The sequence below is a fragment of the Ascidiella aspersa genome, chromosome 6, assembly GCF_963924565.1.
Source record: "Ascidiella aspersa chromosome 6, kaAscAspe10.2, whole genome shotgun sequence".
NCBI classification, from domain to species: domain Eukaryota; kingdom Metazoa; phylum Chordata; class Ascidiacea; order Phlebobranchia; family Ascidiidae; genus Ascidiella; species Ascidiella aspersa.
The window spans coordinates 24,350,535-24,366,358 of NC_139452.1; the positions used below are offsets into that span (position 1 = coordinate 24,350,535).

At 37.1% G+C, this 15,824-nt stretch overlaps 1 protein-coding gene across 1 annotated transcript; it reads left to right on the top strand.

The window, feature by feature from the left end:
* The first annotated feature begins 7,208 nt into the window (after positions 1-7,208).
* LOC146140937 (uncharacterized) lies at positions 7,209-14,779 on the top strand. The gene is made up of 6 exons (XM_083392747.1): positions 7,209-7,212; positions 8,323-8,490; positions 9,941-10,043; positions 11,219-11,373; positions 12,027-12,199; positions 14,597-14,779. Exons 1-6 carry the CDS (start codon positions 7,209-7,211, stop codon positions 14,777-14,779), a joined length of 786 nt encoding a protein of 261 aa, XP_083248873.1.
* The last annotated feature ends 1,045 nt before the right edge of the window (positions 14,780-15,824 follow it).

The window sequence follows — 15,824 nt, forward strand, 5'->3', positions numbered from 1 at the left end:
ATTTGTTATATTTTCGACTGCCGAGTCTGCTGCCCTTGGCCTTGGTCGGTATCTTTGCTGGGATCATTTGGATCAATCCTCGTGTTGAAAGGAACCAGTCGGTCGAATTTGTCCGTAAAAGACAGATATAAAAGCAAGATGTTCGCCGTCGTGTTGAAGCTAAATGTAAGTGGCATGAAGGATATGGAAGCCTCTTTCGGAATTCCATATGCGACAACCATTAGGCTGCCAACGTCGGTAGCGACGCAAATCCCAGTGCAGATGCTCAGGCGAACGGATTACATCCTGGATGGTGCTTCCACTACTGCCGCTACTGCCGCTACTGCCGCTACGGTTCTTGCGAAAGTGACTGACAATGGGGTAAAGCACCAGGCCGAGCAGCATGAACTGCACCAGCACAAAGAGCATGTACAGCACCGCATTAATAACCTCGGCAAATTCTTCTACAATCCGGGGTGGTGACACATCCGACCGGCGTACCTGTTTGTACGTCAGTGGCACCAACGACGAATTGTCCAAGCGGTAAGACTACCATTCCGACCAATGCCGAGTAGCTGATAACCCAAATGACGCGCGGCACCCTTTGGACGGCTGTTGGGTTTGTGTAGAAGGTGTGCTAGCGAATCCAGAGCACCAGGTAGACGAAGGACCCGTTGAACAAAAGCAGGAACCCGGAGGCGATCGCGTAGAAGCTGCACACAGCGTCGCTCAGGTTTTTGCCGCAGACCTCGATCAGAAATAAGCAAGCCTGAAGCAGCAGCATAACAGTGGAAAACGACAAATGCGGTTACCGTTTGCGACGAGCATTTAATCGTAAACAAATGTTTGTTGGGTCAATTAGTTAAGTTAACTGCATAAGTGGCCTTCAGGTCTTGGCACGTTTAACTATTGACTTCGCTGTCCATCGTATTCTTCCAGATAACATACACCTAGGCATAGTTTCATTTCGTTAAGAGATGGGTTTAATTAGCTTGAATCAAAAATTTGACAATCTTCACTGCTTCATCCCAAACCATGAACAAAAAAGTAAACGATATGGAATCGGAACTGTCAAGAATCCCCAACGGTTTTTACGAAACTAAACGTTGCTGTGACAGCATCATAAAGACCTGAAATACTTGCGCCGAAACATCAAGTAAATAATGTAGATACTTCAATTTAAGTGCGAAAACAGTAAATAAATATGTAGATGCGTCAATTTATTTTTTTGACGCCAATGTTTCGCTTGTATCTGTCGTTCAGTATGTTTGAGAAGTTAGTTGGCCTTTCTTTTTATGGAAAACACATTCACCGGGTCTTAACGAGGTCTTACTTTGGCAATGTAAGCGGATCAGCAAGTTCACCATACCCTCCCGATTCGGTTTGTTTTAACGCTTGTGTCACTCAAGTTAGGATAAGTCTGGACTTGCGGCGTCTGTGTTATAACACGTGGTAACAATTCTATGCTTTAAGCAAACTGTTTTACAACTGTATACAGCACTGCAGGTGAACAGCGAATACGCAGCCTTAAATTGCATAACGATGCATTACCAAGCGACGCAGACTAGGCTACAGATTTTTTTAACAGTTTTGGATATTATGAATGCGAATGAAATGTTTTTTAATTTTACCTAGGTGATAGCAGGCTAAAGACTTTTGATTTTTGCTAAAGGATTGTTAATTCAACATAAGTATTTTTTTATGCGAATGTTACGTAAATAGATTTCATTGAACATGTTTGTTAATGTACTATTGAATAATGCTGTTCCTGACTATCAGATTTAATAACAAAGTGTTTTTAGTTAAACTTAAAAAGAACAATATTTACATTTACAATGTTACAAAATCTTAGTTGCAGCTAATTTACCTCATTTTAATAACTTAGCAAAATATATGCTACCGTACAATATTAGAAATATCAATAAAGAGATAAGATTGTCTTTGTTTTACAACTGTATTTTCTAATAGTTGGGCACAAATATAGTGTTTAAGTACCTCAGGAAATAGTTAATAGGTAATCTACATACTTAAAATACTATCATTCAATTGTAACGCCTATGTTTTGGTGTTAAACTTAACTTTGACAATTGAGTATTGTTATGGCGCATTGCACCCAGTTTGCATTCTGTGGCAGTTGCGCACCAAAGATTTCTAAAGCAATTTATGAGCACATCCAATAACTAAATTGCACACTTCAGAAAAGGTTGAGTCATTGTAGGATTTCAAACTTTAGTTATGCCAAAACACGCTCGCACACCTGGAAAAAATGGGAAAACATTGCAACTCCATTTTGTTTTCAGATACGAATAAAAATATTTTAAATAATGCTGGATCAAAGACGAACACGAGCGAATGTATGCACAATTCCATAAAACTTAGGGCACTAAAATGACTACTTTTAGGAAGTTTTATTTAACTTACGAATTTGAATTTAACTTACGAACGAACACAAAAATTTTAATTTGTTTTCCACAATAAATTGCTTTCAGTGCCATGGTTGTGCGTGCATAGTAACAACTAGTTTTTGCAAACGCGGCTCCACTTTGCATAAGCATAACCGCATGTCAGGTATCATATTAAAATCACTTAAAGGCTATATCCTTATATGCGCATACCACATTGCCCATTTTTCAAAAAAACAGGTAATTTGTCCTTTTTTGTCCAACAACCCGGGTGTTACCCGGGTAATCCTCCATGGATTTTTCTTATTTTTAAAAACTTTTTTAAAACCTATGTTACGTTTAATCGCCGTAAATCAAACTTTAAACGAGTTTTTGTTTTTAACTAACTCAATCACAGTGTTGTAAACAAGTCATTTTTAAATGACCTAAGTCCAAGTCAAGCCCTTGTCATAAAAATAAAACTTGAAACTATTAAAACTGGCAAACTCCGTTCGATTATCAGCATAACTCAAGTAAAAATAACATAAACGCTATATATAGCAACAAATTGTTTTATGTGCAAAGATTAAGATAAATAACCCAATTTTATAAATAATTGCTTAATTAAAACAATTCATTTTAACTCAAGTCATTTGTTCAAAAGACCTACGTCAAGTCAAGTCATTTGAAAACAGTGACTTAAGTCGAGTCATTGGCTTAAGTCATTACAACACTGCTCAATTACCGGGAGTACAATATACAGAAAATATTTTTTAAACACCAGAGTGAAATGCAATAATAACTATACACTCGAAACTCTTGAAATATCTTTGTAAATTTATTATTGGAATTTTGTGGTTATTTAAATTTATTTAGGCTACACAGTATAAAAACAAAATTTCAATAAATGGCCATGTTTAGTAAATGTTTCATGACATGGAAAATCTGAGAGATTGACCCTTGACGCAACTTAAAATGGCATTATGCTTGAAAAATATACATTTTGTCCAAACATATTGATTTGTTTTTCAAAAATACTTTTCAGATTTGTTTTTAGATTATTTTCTAAAAAATCTAGATATTTTTAGATGTAATTTCTTAGATTTCTAGGTGTTGACTGTCAGAAAAAAATGGCAACTATGCCCACAGATTGGGCAGTCACCCTGATTTAAACAGTCAATTGCTGTTTACATTTATTCTTTCCTAAAAATGAATTATAACGTTTCGGTATTTGTGGCGGGTCATTGAAAATCTGTGGTGGGTCACTTCGTCACCCGCTGGTCAGTGGTTCGCCATTCCTGCCCTTAAAGTTCAACAAAATAGAACAGGTAGGCTATCACGTCATGACGTAACTTTATCGTTGTTTGTGGCGATTGTTTCAGCTCTCTAGATACAATCCTGGATTCGACTCGGAATAACTCTAAAACAGGGGCGGGCAACATACGGCGAATTTAACAAGGATTTGATGCCCAAGTATTTTTTCACTCAAATCGGCAAGAATCAGTATTTTCTTTTGAATAACAAAAACCGAATGGTGAAAAACAAATGATTCCGGTTGCACATCAATGATAATTAGAATTTTTGGATGTTAAGAGATAAGTATAATTCGCTTATAAAAGCATCATCGGTAGGGCGATTATTTTTTGACCTAAAATGAAATTTTGACCTAAAAATATATTGTTTTGACAAAATTTTGACCTATTATAAATATTTGATTATTTTAAACAACAGCATTAGTGTCTTGGTGTCGTCAACAACACGTTTTTGATGTTTTACTGACTATCGGTCGAACACAAATCAGCTATTTTTTCGGGTTTATGCAAAATTATAGAAATCCTTATAGTTTTTCAAAAAGTCAAATAAAAGTCATTTCAAAAAGTCAAATAACTATAAATTGCCGAATAAAACAAAGACGCTGGTTATTTTAAAAAATGTTGTAAAGAGAAAAAAGACAGCAAATGCTGCTCAATACATTTGTCCAAATCAGAAATAAACAACTGTATAATGCAAAAACGAAGCTGAGACTAATGCGATAAACTTGGACAGGGTGGATAATTCTGGAAGCTCGCGTATATATAACACAGTTAAAATGTCGTTATATATAACTAAAAAAAACTTATTTTAACATAACATCAATTATAAAAAAGCTGATAATAGTTTTTTTTTTAATTTTGTAAACGATTTATGTGCATTTTTAATTGTTTTTGACTTGAAATAATTTTGACAAATTTTTACCTAACGTGTAATTATTTACCTCGTAGCATCTAAACAAACCGATTTTCGGTTTAGAAAGTTGTACTTAGTTTATTATTCAAGTCAGCAAAAAAGTGTTGCCGTGTTTAACGAGTACAACGTTAGTCCCTATTATGCGACAAAACATGCAAGCTTTGACAGTACTTAATCCGGCCCGCCAAGTACTTCATTTGACCATATCTGGCCCGCCGACCGGAGAAGTTGCCCGCCCCTGCTCTAAAATGTTAAACCTTGTATTTTTAGTGTTGGAAACCAGCAATTTTAAAATGACAAAAAAAAGTATTTTGCAATTTAACTTGAGCCCAAGTAAAGTATTTTTTGACAAATAACAAGAATCATCCAGTTCCAAGTAATGGCTTGTCCAATTCAAGTACCCGCTCAAGTTTATGCAACATAGCCTATAAATGTTAAACCACAAAAGTTGGTATTCATTCGTTATATTTTACGAAAATTGCACAAAACAAACACCAAAAACCAAACAAAGAGCAAGCAAAGTTTGTTACGTTAAAATATTCAAGTAAATAAAAATAATGTTTTCAATTAAAACAATTAGGATTAAAAGTTTCGATTTAGACAACAAATTAATATAAATTCGCAACTCCAAGGTAAGTCATTTGATAGAATGACTCAAATCAAGTCATTTTGCCCAGAGTACTTAGGACAAGACAATCCACTTAAAAATAATGACTTAAATCCGTTTAAGTAAAAATATTTTTTGACTTAAGTCATTACAACACTGTGCATTTTAATAATATGACACAAATTTACAGAGTCCGAAAGTGGAAATAGCTTGTTTTAACATTTATTTCGCGAGTCGATTTATTATATTTTCGACTGCTGGGTCTGCCCTTGGTCGGTATCTTTGTTACTTGGGATCGTTTGTATCAATCCCGTGTTAAAAGGAACAAGCCTGTCGATTTTGTCCGTAAAATACAATTACAAGAGCAAGACGTTCGCGATCGCGTGAAAGCTAAAGGTGAAAGGTTTAAAAATCATGGCGACCCTTTTTAGATTACATTTAGGATAACCGTTAAGGCGCCAACTCAATGCAGTCGGTCTCGTCTGGCGATACAGAAATAACACAAAGCAAACGAAAATGTTCCGCAGAACTTCATAGATATTCGACTTTTTTTACCTAGATATTTGAATTTTGAGTTTCCGCGCCTTTACCAACCTCTTTAGGCCGCGGTTCGATCTTTGTGTTGAAGGGAACCAGTCGGTCGAACTTGTCCGTGAACGACATGTACAGCATCACCACGTTGAAAACAGCGTTGTAGCTGAAGACCAACGGCATAAAGGACATCGAAGCCCCTTCAGGTACGCCCACCAGTATAAACACCAAAGCAGCGACGTCGGTGGCCACGCAAATCCCGGTGCAGATACTCAGGCGAACGATTACATCTTGTATCGTGCTGCCGCTACTGCCGCTACGGTTTCTTCGAAGGTGACTGACAATGGGGTAAAGCACCAGGCCGAGCAGCATGAACTGTACCAGCACGAAGAGCATGTACAGAACCACTTGGATAGGCCGTCTAAATTTACTTGCTATAAACCGGGTGATAGTGACACATCCGACCGGCGTGCCTCTTCGTACGCCAAGGGCATCCAAGACGATCTGTCCAAGCGGCAGGACGACTATACCAACCAATGCCGGGTAGCTGATAATCCAGATTGTGCAAGGCACCGTTCGGGCGGCGGTCGGGTTTGTATAGAAGGTGTGCTGGCGCAACCAGAGAACCAGATAGACGAAGGACTTGTTGAAGATGAGCAGGAAAATGGTGATGATTGCGTAGAAGTTGCACACAGCGTCGCTCAGGTTTCTGCCGCAGACCTCGATCGGAAACAAGCAAGCCTGAAGCAGTAGCATTGACGGTGCGATGGTACAAAGACGGTTGGTCCACTTCAGTGATTCCTGGCCGTACTTCCACTGGTACCAGGATGCGGCCACCGTCAGGTAGAGACTGATGATCAGCACAGGGACCAGCATGATGATCTCGGCCGGGCGAGTCACGTAGGGAACGAAGGTGACTGCAGGTTGTACTGTAACATTTGATGGCGGGCCTCCGGTCCCTGTACTCACATCCAAACTACTGGTGGAAGTTTCCATCAGGTTTTGACTTGTCAAGCGTTTCACAACTCGATTAAAGTTGGCTGTTTCAAATAGCTTTGGGCGGTCCACAGGGTTAAATTTAACCAACTTGTCTATTTCATATGAAATCTCTCACGCTGTTAATCAAGTGCGCTGTACGAAATGAAAATAATCTGGTTTCTGTATTGCAAAACAAAACTCAAGAAACCTTGAAAACACTGATACCCTGACAATGATGTTACTACATCAGTAGGTGGAAATTGAACGGTCGGGCGTTGTCGATATCAAGCTCAGAACAAACGTAAACACATTAGTTAAAAACTGACAAACGCGGGTAGTTTCCGACGAGCTCTTAATCCTAAACACATGTTTGTTGGGTCAATTAGTCACGTTCGAACTGCATTAGTGGCCTTCAGGTATAGAAACGTTGAACTATTGACTTCACTGTCCATCGCATTGCTTCAGTGGCATAACATCCACACATATAGGCATAGCCCATTTCGTTAATGGGTGGGTTTAATTAGAATGACTTTCATAGCCTTCACTGCTCCATTCCAAACCGTAAACTGAAAAGTAAGAGAAAAAAATGGTATCGGAAGAAGTCATGAATCTCCGAAGTGTTTTTAAGGAAACTAAACGTTGCTGTGGCCGCATACAGACCTAAAATACTTGCGCGAAATCAGTAAATAAATTAACAGATACGTAAATAAATATGCCGATTCAATTTTTTTGTTTTGGTGCCAATTTTTCGCTTATATCTATCTATCCTTTAGTGTGTAAAATTACCGGTAGTTTGTTGGTCATTCTTTTCAAGGAAAAAACATAAACTGGGCCTTAACTGAACCTTATCGGGCAATGTAAGCGAATCACCAAATAAACTACTAGCGCCATTGCCTCTGGCTATAACAAAATCAGGTACATTCACGACTGGTTTACATTAAATCACGTTCATTTTCACTTAAAGACCCATCAGTTATGGATTACAAGTATGCGGTTGGGCTGCATTTATGTATTACGCTTGCACGAGTTATAGGTAAAAAGTATAATATTTTAGTTTGTAAGCAGCTGTTGTTCTAAATGTTGTGATAACTTGAATAGACTTGAATTCACTGGAGACACTGCTTTCAAATGACTTAACTTAAAGCATTTTTGATAAAAAAAAAACTTTGCGTGCGATGACTAAACTTTTTGGACAAATGACTTGGCCTTTATTTATTTAGGCAATTTACTTAATACATTTTGCTAACCTTGGCGTAGTTCTTTAGTTTTACGAGTAAAATAGTTTTTAATTGTTGTATTTAATTTTAAATTACCATGTTTTTATGCTGATGACTTGGACTGGCTAGGCTACTGCTTAAACTAGTAATGACTTGGACTTAAAAGATATTTTGTAAATGGCGCGAACGGTGCTTAAGAGAAAATGAGTTATTTGTAATGTTGGATTTAAATGGCCTTTGCTTGAAAGTTAATTGCAATAAACCGAAAAATCGAAATACAGAAAAAGAACATCACTTTTTGGCTAATTCTTCTTTTAGAAAGATATAAGACCTTTTAGTCCTTGAGTTACTTCGATAATAACGTTTCCTTCATTTCTTAAACGCTGTACCTGTATAGCTTCAGGCTGTCCTGCCCAAAGCTTGACGCTGCCTCACGGCCGAGTCAACTGCACCGAGTCGAGTTGCGAGTTCGAATGCACGAGTGCGAGTTACTCGGTTTCACCGCCCAGTCATGCGGTGATCACGTGCACAAGCAACGGAACTTGGTCAAAAGAACGTCCATGCTGTGCCAGTAAGATGATTTGTCAAAGCTTATTGTTTGTTTGTTAAAATGGTAAAATGTTTGATGAATAACCTTAACGGCGAGTGTTTGATATATGTTGCATTGCGATTACCTCAAAACCAGGGATGTCCCACGTAATCGTATTGGAGCAGATACCCGATAGCAATTGATAGTATAGTCGGTTGATACTTTATACTGATCCTATACTAAATTTGTATGGTCATTAACAATGTGACTTCTATCATAAAATTTGCCTTTGTTAGAAACTAGACAATTTTGAACTAAATGTAATTAAGCTTCAGAATGACAGTACAATTTCTTAAAACAATGTCCAGGAAGTTTCGGTTTACTAAGGTTTGCCATTTTGACCAAACAGTGATGGCAATAAGTAACAACATTGTTTGGTACTACGAATTTGGTCGGATAACCACATTAAAGATTTAAGTTGAAATACTCCAGGCTACTGGGATGCGCAAAAAACCTAAAAACGCACATATAAAAAAATCTCTCTTGGGCCACAGTGATTCATGCCATATTAATGGTAACAGACTACTTTACGTTTTACCTAATATTTTTGGTATTAGTATCGGATGAAACTTCACTTACGAACGTCAGCTTTGGAAGAAAGGAAAACCACTGACTGAAAAAAAGCTTTTTTTCGCGGCTATTCTAATTTGCAAATATATCTCGGGCACCTAACTAAGCGTTTCATGGATATTTGCTCCAAGTTTTGGAAAAAAGCATCAAAATCGTTTTTAAAAAGAAGTCTATGCCATTGGCAGTGCTTTTTAAACTTTTACAGTTTTGATTTTGTTTTTTTCTTCACCGTGACAGCAGAACGCTGCAATTTATTCACCCAAACGCAAAAACGATATAACAGTAATATTCCACAATACAAAACAATGTTTTGTAATAGTTGTGCATCGGAGAAGGCTTCCGTTAGCTGTGTGGTGGGAATTTCCTTAATTTCCACACAAACATCTACAAAAAAGCGTGCTGTTCTTAAACGAACTGGTTTATGCATTTCTGCAACTAATGCAAAGATAATTGCCCCAAGCGCAAAACAAGTGCGTTTATTTGTTTTTAGTTAACAAAACTTTCACTATAAAAGGAAACTTACGGCTTCGCCCTGCAAAATTTATTTCGCCCAAGGATAAACTATATTTACCAGTTTAAGGAACACTAACATGGCATTTTGCAACACGTTGTTGGATGCATATAGCACATGACTAAATGTCTTGGGAGAGCGAGCGTTCATATGTCCACCTCCTGCAGATATATATTTACATTCAACGTTTTCATATTTCTTACTCTGACCTGATAAAGCACGGTTGTGCAATAGCTCGTCAAATTACATTATACAATTTGTTAACAGTGCCACTTGTTTTAAGTTTTTTATATTCAAAAAGAGCACACGATTTTCTAACTTTTACATAAATAATATATTTTTTGCTTTCAGGGCCATGTCCTCCATTCTTTCTTTTCGATGTCGTTAAACCTTTTCATTTTTCCGAACCTAGTCGTCGCTGGCTGGCGTTAGAGATCGAGACTTTGCTGTTCAAGTAAGAGTTGATTAATGAAATTAACAGCGTGGCTTCGTGGTAGTGTTAATGACTCAAGTCAAATTACTCAAGTCAAAAACTTGACTTGACTGTGCACTTAAATTAATGATTTCAAATGACTTGACTTGACTTAAGTCTTCAGGGCAAAAATAAATGACTTAATTAAAGTCATTTAGAGTTGGAGAAATAACTTGACTTGGATTTTGCGTCTTTGCGCAAATAAATTGCCTAACATTCAGGGACTTAAATAAAAACACTTATTCCAATATAGTTATTAAAGTCATGAAAGCCAACTATCAAATGTAATAAATGTTAACTTGTTATTTGTTTCAGTTTTATTGCCAAACATCGCAGATACTGTAACGACGTTCAGCAAAGTTTGAACGTCTAACATTTATTTTTGATGCAATTATGTGGCTTGGATTTAACTTGGTTGCAATACCTTGGACTATGACTTTTTTTGCTATTTGTTAAAAATGACTTGACGTTCGCTATTTTGCGAATGATGTGACCCTGACTTGTGATGTGACCCTGACTTTTGATAACAACACTGCCTCAGGGTTTTGTTATTGGTTGAATCCAGCAGCATCCTAAAATTATATTAAAGAGTATAAATCGTTCGTGATCTTGCAAGCCTTTTGAAGTTTTAACTGCATTTGACACTGCAGCTTTATGGCTGGTCCTCAAGACTTAAAAGTCGATGAAAAATAATAATTAGTTTAGTGTTTATCTGTATCGGCCTAGTTAACGACTTCTAAATAGCTGAAAACTTCCCGAACAACTTAAGTTGACACTTACAATGAAGAAGTTTAATGAAAGATCACACACACACATATATGCGTTCCTTGAATAGGCCCCTTTGAAAGCTACTATTTTACCAAAGATGCGGCAATAGTATACAAAGAAAGCCATCGCAGACTCATCGAATCTGTTGATCACTAATGCAAGCAAGGTAGGCTAGAGAAACAAATTGCCTGCTGTGAGGTTCGAACTGGTGACCTTGCCATACCATGACGCCCATGCTTGCTACATAGCCGGAGGTCGTGCATTTGAACCTCACTACAGGCTATATATCCTCATTGGTTGTTGATTGACAGATTCGGTTGGTCTGCGATAGCTTTCGGTGTACTACAATGAAAAGTTTACGCAACAATTTTTTTAATTGTTTTTTTTAGCTCAACAAAAGTGGCCGAGGATGCGGTCAAGACATCGATGTTTTACTTCAGCTCAACCCCAAACATCTCAAGCCAGATAAAGTTCAACGAGTACAATGCAAACAAAACCCAGCTTAAACCACTAGTTGAACAAAGATTGGAGTCCATCAACGAAGGTTTCCTACTTTCCTATGTCCTTTTTTTTAAGCAGAAACGACGAAAGTGATTTTCAATTGTATGTTAGTTAAATGCAGACTGTTTGAAATTTATTGGACCTTAAAAACACTTTAATGGGTCATGATGCCAATATATCAGGATTCCATCTGAGGAAATATAACAATCTATGGAGATTTGTTTTTACAAAGCTGTCTAAACGTAAGAATTAAGAGTATGTACATGCGAATGATAACATCAGTGCTGTACATGGTCATTTGTAAAACAGCTTAAGTCAAAGTCAAGACGTTTTGAAAAAATAACAAGTCAAGTCCTAGTCAAGTATTAATAAATTAGTAAACTCGAACGATTGTCCACAATACCTCAACCAGAAACAATACAAAAAAAGCAACAAAAAGCAAGAAAATTGTTTTATGGGAAAAAATTGAAATAAATAAACCAATTTAAAAAAATAAAATTCCTTATTTAAAAGAATCTTTTTTTGTAAGTTTTTTGAAAACAGCGACTTAAGTGCACTTAAGTTAAGCCATTGAATTAAGCTATAACAACACTGCATACCATGCCAGAAAAACAATTGACATCTTGCGAAATGATGTTATAACACCCTACTTACGAGTTTAAACTCTCAATATCTAACGGTTATCTTTTCAACAAGGTAACAAGTCCAACATGGGGGCCGCAATCCGTTATGCAATGGATCGCCTACTGCTGCCGATAAACGGAGCCAGAGGGGAGCAAGTACCGCAAGCGATTTTCGTTAACACAGACCGAAATTCTGACGACGATGCTGTAACTCCTGCAGAAGAGGCAAGGCGAAGGGGGATTCAGGTAAGTTTATTCTAAAACAATGATGGGCAATTATTTTTAGCCGCGAGCCGCATGAGAAACTTAAAATGTTGTGGCGGGCCGGGTCACAAATGGGACCTCAAATACACGCAATAAGACGTCATACCCCGACGCTTGAAAATCAAATAAGCTAACGAATTTATTTTTACGTTTAGAGTTTGCGAAAATGTGCAATTTAAGACGAATGTAAAGAAGGCCATAAGACGTCGCGCGAAGCTCGAAAAAAAAATCGAATTTGGCGGGGTCATGACTAGATCCGTCCCTGGAAAAAGTGTTTACTATACAACCAAACATGAAGAAAATCGACCTTGTTTTCACTTAGCTTATTTATTTTTAAAAAATAAGGCGCGAGCTGGCTTAGCTTGGCGGGCCGTATGTTGCCCAGGTCAGTTCGTGAATCTAGGTGCATCAGATTGTTTTATAAACAAATTAAAAATTTTATGTTATTCATTTATCTGCGCGAACATATGTATGGTATGCGCACGCGTGAGAATTTTGACGTCAGCTCACTTTCAATCTAAAGCCACTTAAGATTAGCCAAAGTTTTAAAGAAACTGAGCCGATTCAGGCCAAGTCATTTTCTGCCAGATTTTTTTGGGTGCAGGTCAAAATAAGTTGTTTTTTACAGAAGACTTAAGTTGTATAATACTTTACACCTCTTTTAGTTATGACTATGGTCCAAGTCAAATGATTTGAATTTTGAACATATGTCTAAAATCAAGTCCAGTCACTTCTCAACAAAAGACTGAATTAAAGTAATTTATTCATTAAAATCAAATCGGCTTCCAGACAGACTAAACCTGAAATAGTATGAATGTCGAAACAAAACTAGCAATAAGATAATAATTACATAATTGAACCTATGTCTGCCTATATGGCCCCCTTACCTGTAACCCGAAACCTACCCGACTTCGATATTAAATCCACGAATGACGATGTCCTTAACCCAACGCCCACAATTACCAACCCTCAATATTTGCCAGCGTTTAAACCAGCGTGCCAAAACGGCGGCGCCTAATCGTCCTATTCTCTATTTGTGTGGTTAGAAGTGGTACATATGCTTTATAGGATTCGCGATAGGTTTCGCTTCTATTTCGACTTTAGGTCGAATTCATTCGTAGTAGCTTTTATTGCGCTGACATACACGTATACGTGCACAACAAGTGGGATCTAGCCATAGCCTAACGAAGTCGTTTGTTAATGAACAATAACGGGTTAGGTATCGTACACTGGGCATCTGGGGGATAGACTAGATCAGTGCTCTTCAACCTTTTTTGATTTGGTGAACCCTTAAACTTGTTGTGACGAACTCATGCACCCTGTTTACTGAAAACAGTGCTTCTCAACCTATGGGTCGCGACCCAAAATTGGGTCGCTGTTTGATTTGGTTGGGTCGCCGACCGCAGTAGTTCATATGTTTATACTAATTGAGATTGGTTCTGAGAAAGATTTCTTAATTAGGAAAATTAAGGAAGCAATAGAAATAATGTCTTATAATAATGATTAAAATCCAAAATTCTTCATGCTAATGCCTATTTTTGTTCGTTTACGAGAAAAACATATGGGTCGCCAAAGCCTAGTCATCATACTTACGCTTAATGTTTGGGTCGCCGCGAAAAAAGGTTGAGAAGCACTGACTTAAAAGGTAAACTGAGGTAAGAAGCGATATGAAAAATCATTATGCATATCAATATCATAATATCAATTAAACCGAGCGGAGCTGCCAAAGTTTTACACACTGTCGGTGATAGTTTGATTTTGGCTGCAGGCTGCTTGCAAGTACTATTGCCTGTCATACAACAGCATTCAACGTCAAATATTAATGATTCATTAAAAGTGTGTGATGTACCCTTGTATACCTTTTAGTAATGGTGCACCCCAAGCATATTTTGGTGCACCCTAGGGTGCACCGTGCACACCGTTGAAGAGCACTGGACTAGATCACAGTTGTTATAGGCTATACCAATTATATGCATCCTTCATTGACTTGACATGGTATTGTAGATCTACTTCAATGTATATAGTTGTTTGCACTACTCGTTGCAGCAAGCAATTGTGTCATGGTTGTTTTTCCAACATTATCCCATTTGAGCCTGTGTAGGCTACAGTATAGGTCATTTGGTAGAACAACGCTCCTTGTATGGCCGATCTCGTGGTTTCGCTTCTCTCCGCAAGATATAGTTGTTTAATATAACCTAACCTTGCTTGCATAAAAATCTTCAATTAATCAACTCATTTGGTTAGTCTTTTGAATGTTCCCGTTTTATTGCATTTACATAGATTATTAGGAGATAATGTAGGTTTGGTGGTGTGTGTCGAGCCAAATCATTATAATTTCAAATGTCAGTCGCTTATTAAACCATTGCAACACTTCTTCAGATCTACATCTTTGCCTACCAGTCGCCTGGCTACAGTTTGGATCCAAAAGAGTTCGAGGCAATTACCGGCCAACAAGATCACGTGATAATATTTGGCGACGACCAGTATGTTCTCAACAGGCAGGAAATTGCAGAACACTTTTGTAGCGATCCATGCGTGCACGTTTTACACGATCACGACTAAATTCTAAACTTTTTTTTTAATGTGACAAAGGTTTGTTGAAAGGATTTTGGCAAAAAATTATGGTTTCAGTTGAAATAAAAGTTCATATAATGTTTACTTTGAAACAGTGTGAAATCCTAATTGTTTTAATAGTGTACAGCATTGTTTCTCAGCCTTTGGTGGCTAGCGGGACCCCTCAGAAATAACAAATAAATTGAGGCACCCCTACCAGATTTTTCCGTAAGTAATTCACTAGAATGCGGCAGTGAACGGAACTGGAACAACATACATCAACTCTACAAAACAAGGAAAGTTTTATTTGAATTTATACCACTCTAATCTTACCAAATAAGTTATCAGATTCTTAAAGATTCAAAAATCAGATTCTTAAATTTCTCTGCACCCTTGAGCATTAGAAATGGCACCCCGGTTGAGAACCACTGATGTAAAAAGTTTCGACGCTGAGAAATGCACTCTTGAAATGATTCTTGATGATTTTAAGCTGTTGAATGTTATTCTATTATGAACAATATTTGGGTGCTCTTTTGTTTATAATAATTATTAAAAAAAAACGTATTTTATTTTGATATGTTTTTACTCGATGTTTAGTACTAACAAATCACTATTTTTAAACATAATTATTTTTATTTTATAATATTGAATTGCATAGCCAAAAAGGTTTCTGTAATAAGAAATTGCTGTAAGACTGTTTTTCAATTCGATTTGGATTTCACCAAACTATATATGATATTGTGATTATTGAAACAGCGCTTTTGCTTAAGTTTTTCAATAACTTAACTTGGGTATTTTAGGTAAAATTATTTGACCTACGATTTTTTTGTATGAATGACTTGAATTAGACTAAGGTCAAGTGTTTTAATTAAATATAATTTTGGCGGTTTGCCTGCTATTTGTTTTGGTGGTGGCTACGCTAAATAATTCTGGATATGAAATAAATATGTTGTTTAAATCGTTGAACTTGACTCAGAACAGACTTGCTTTAGTAAATAGCTAAATTACGATTGGTTACCGTTAGATTAGGATTGGTTTTGGCAGGGTTTTCACC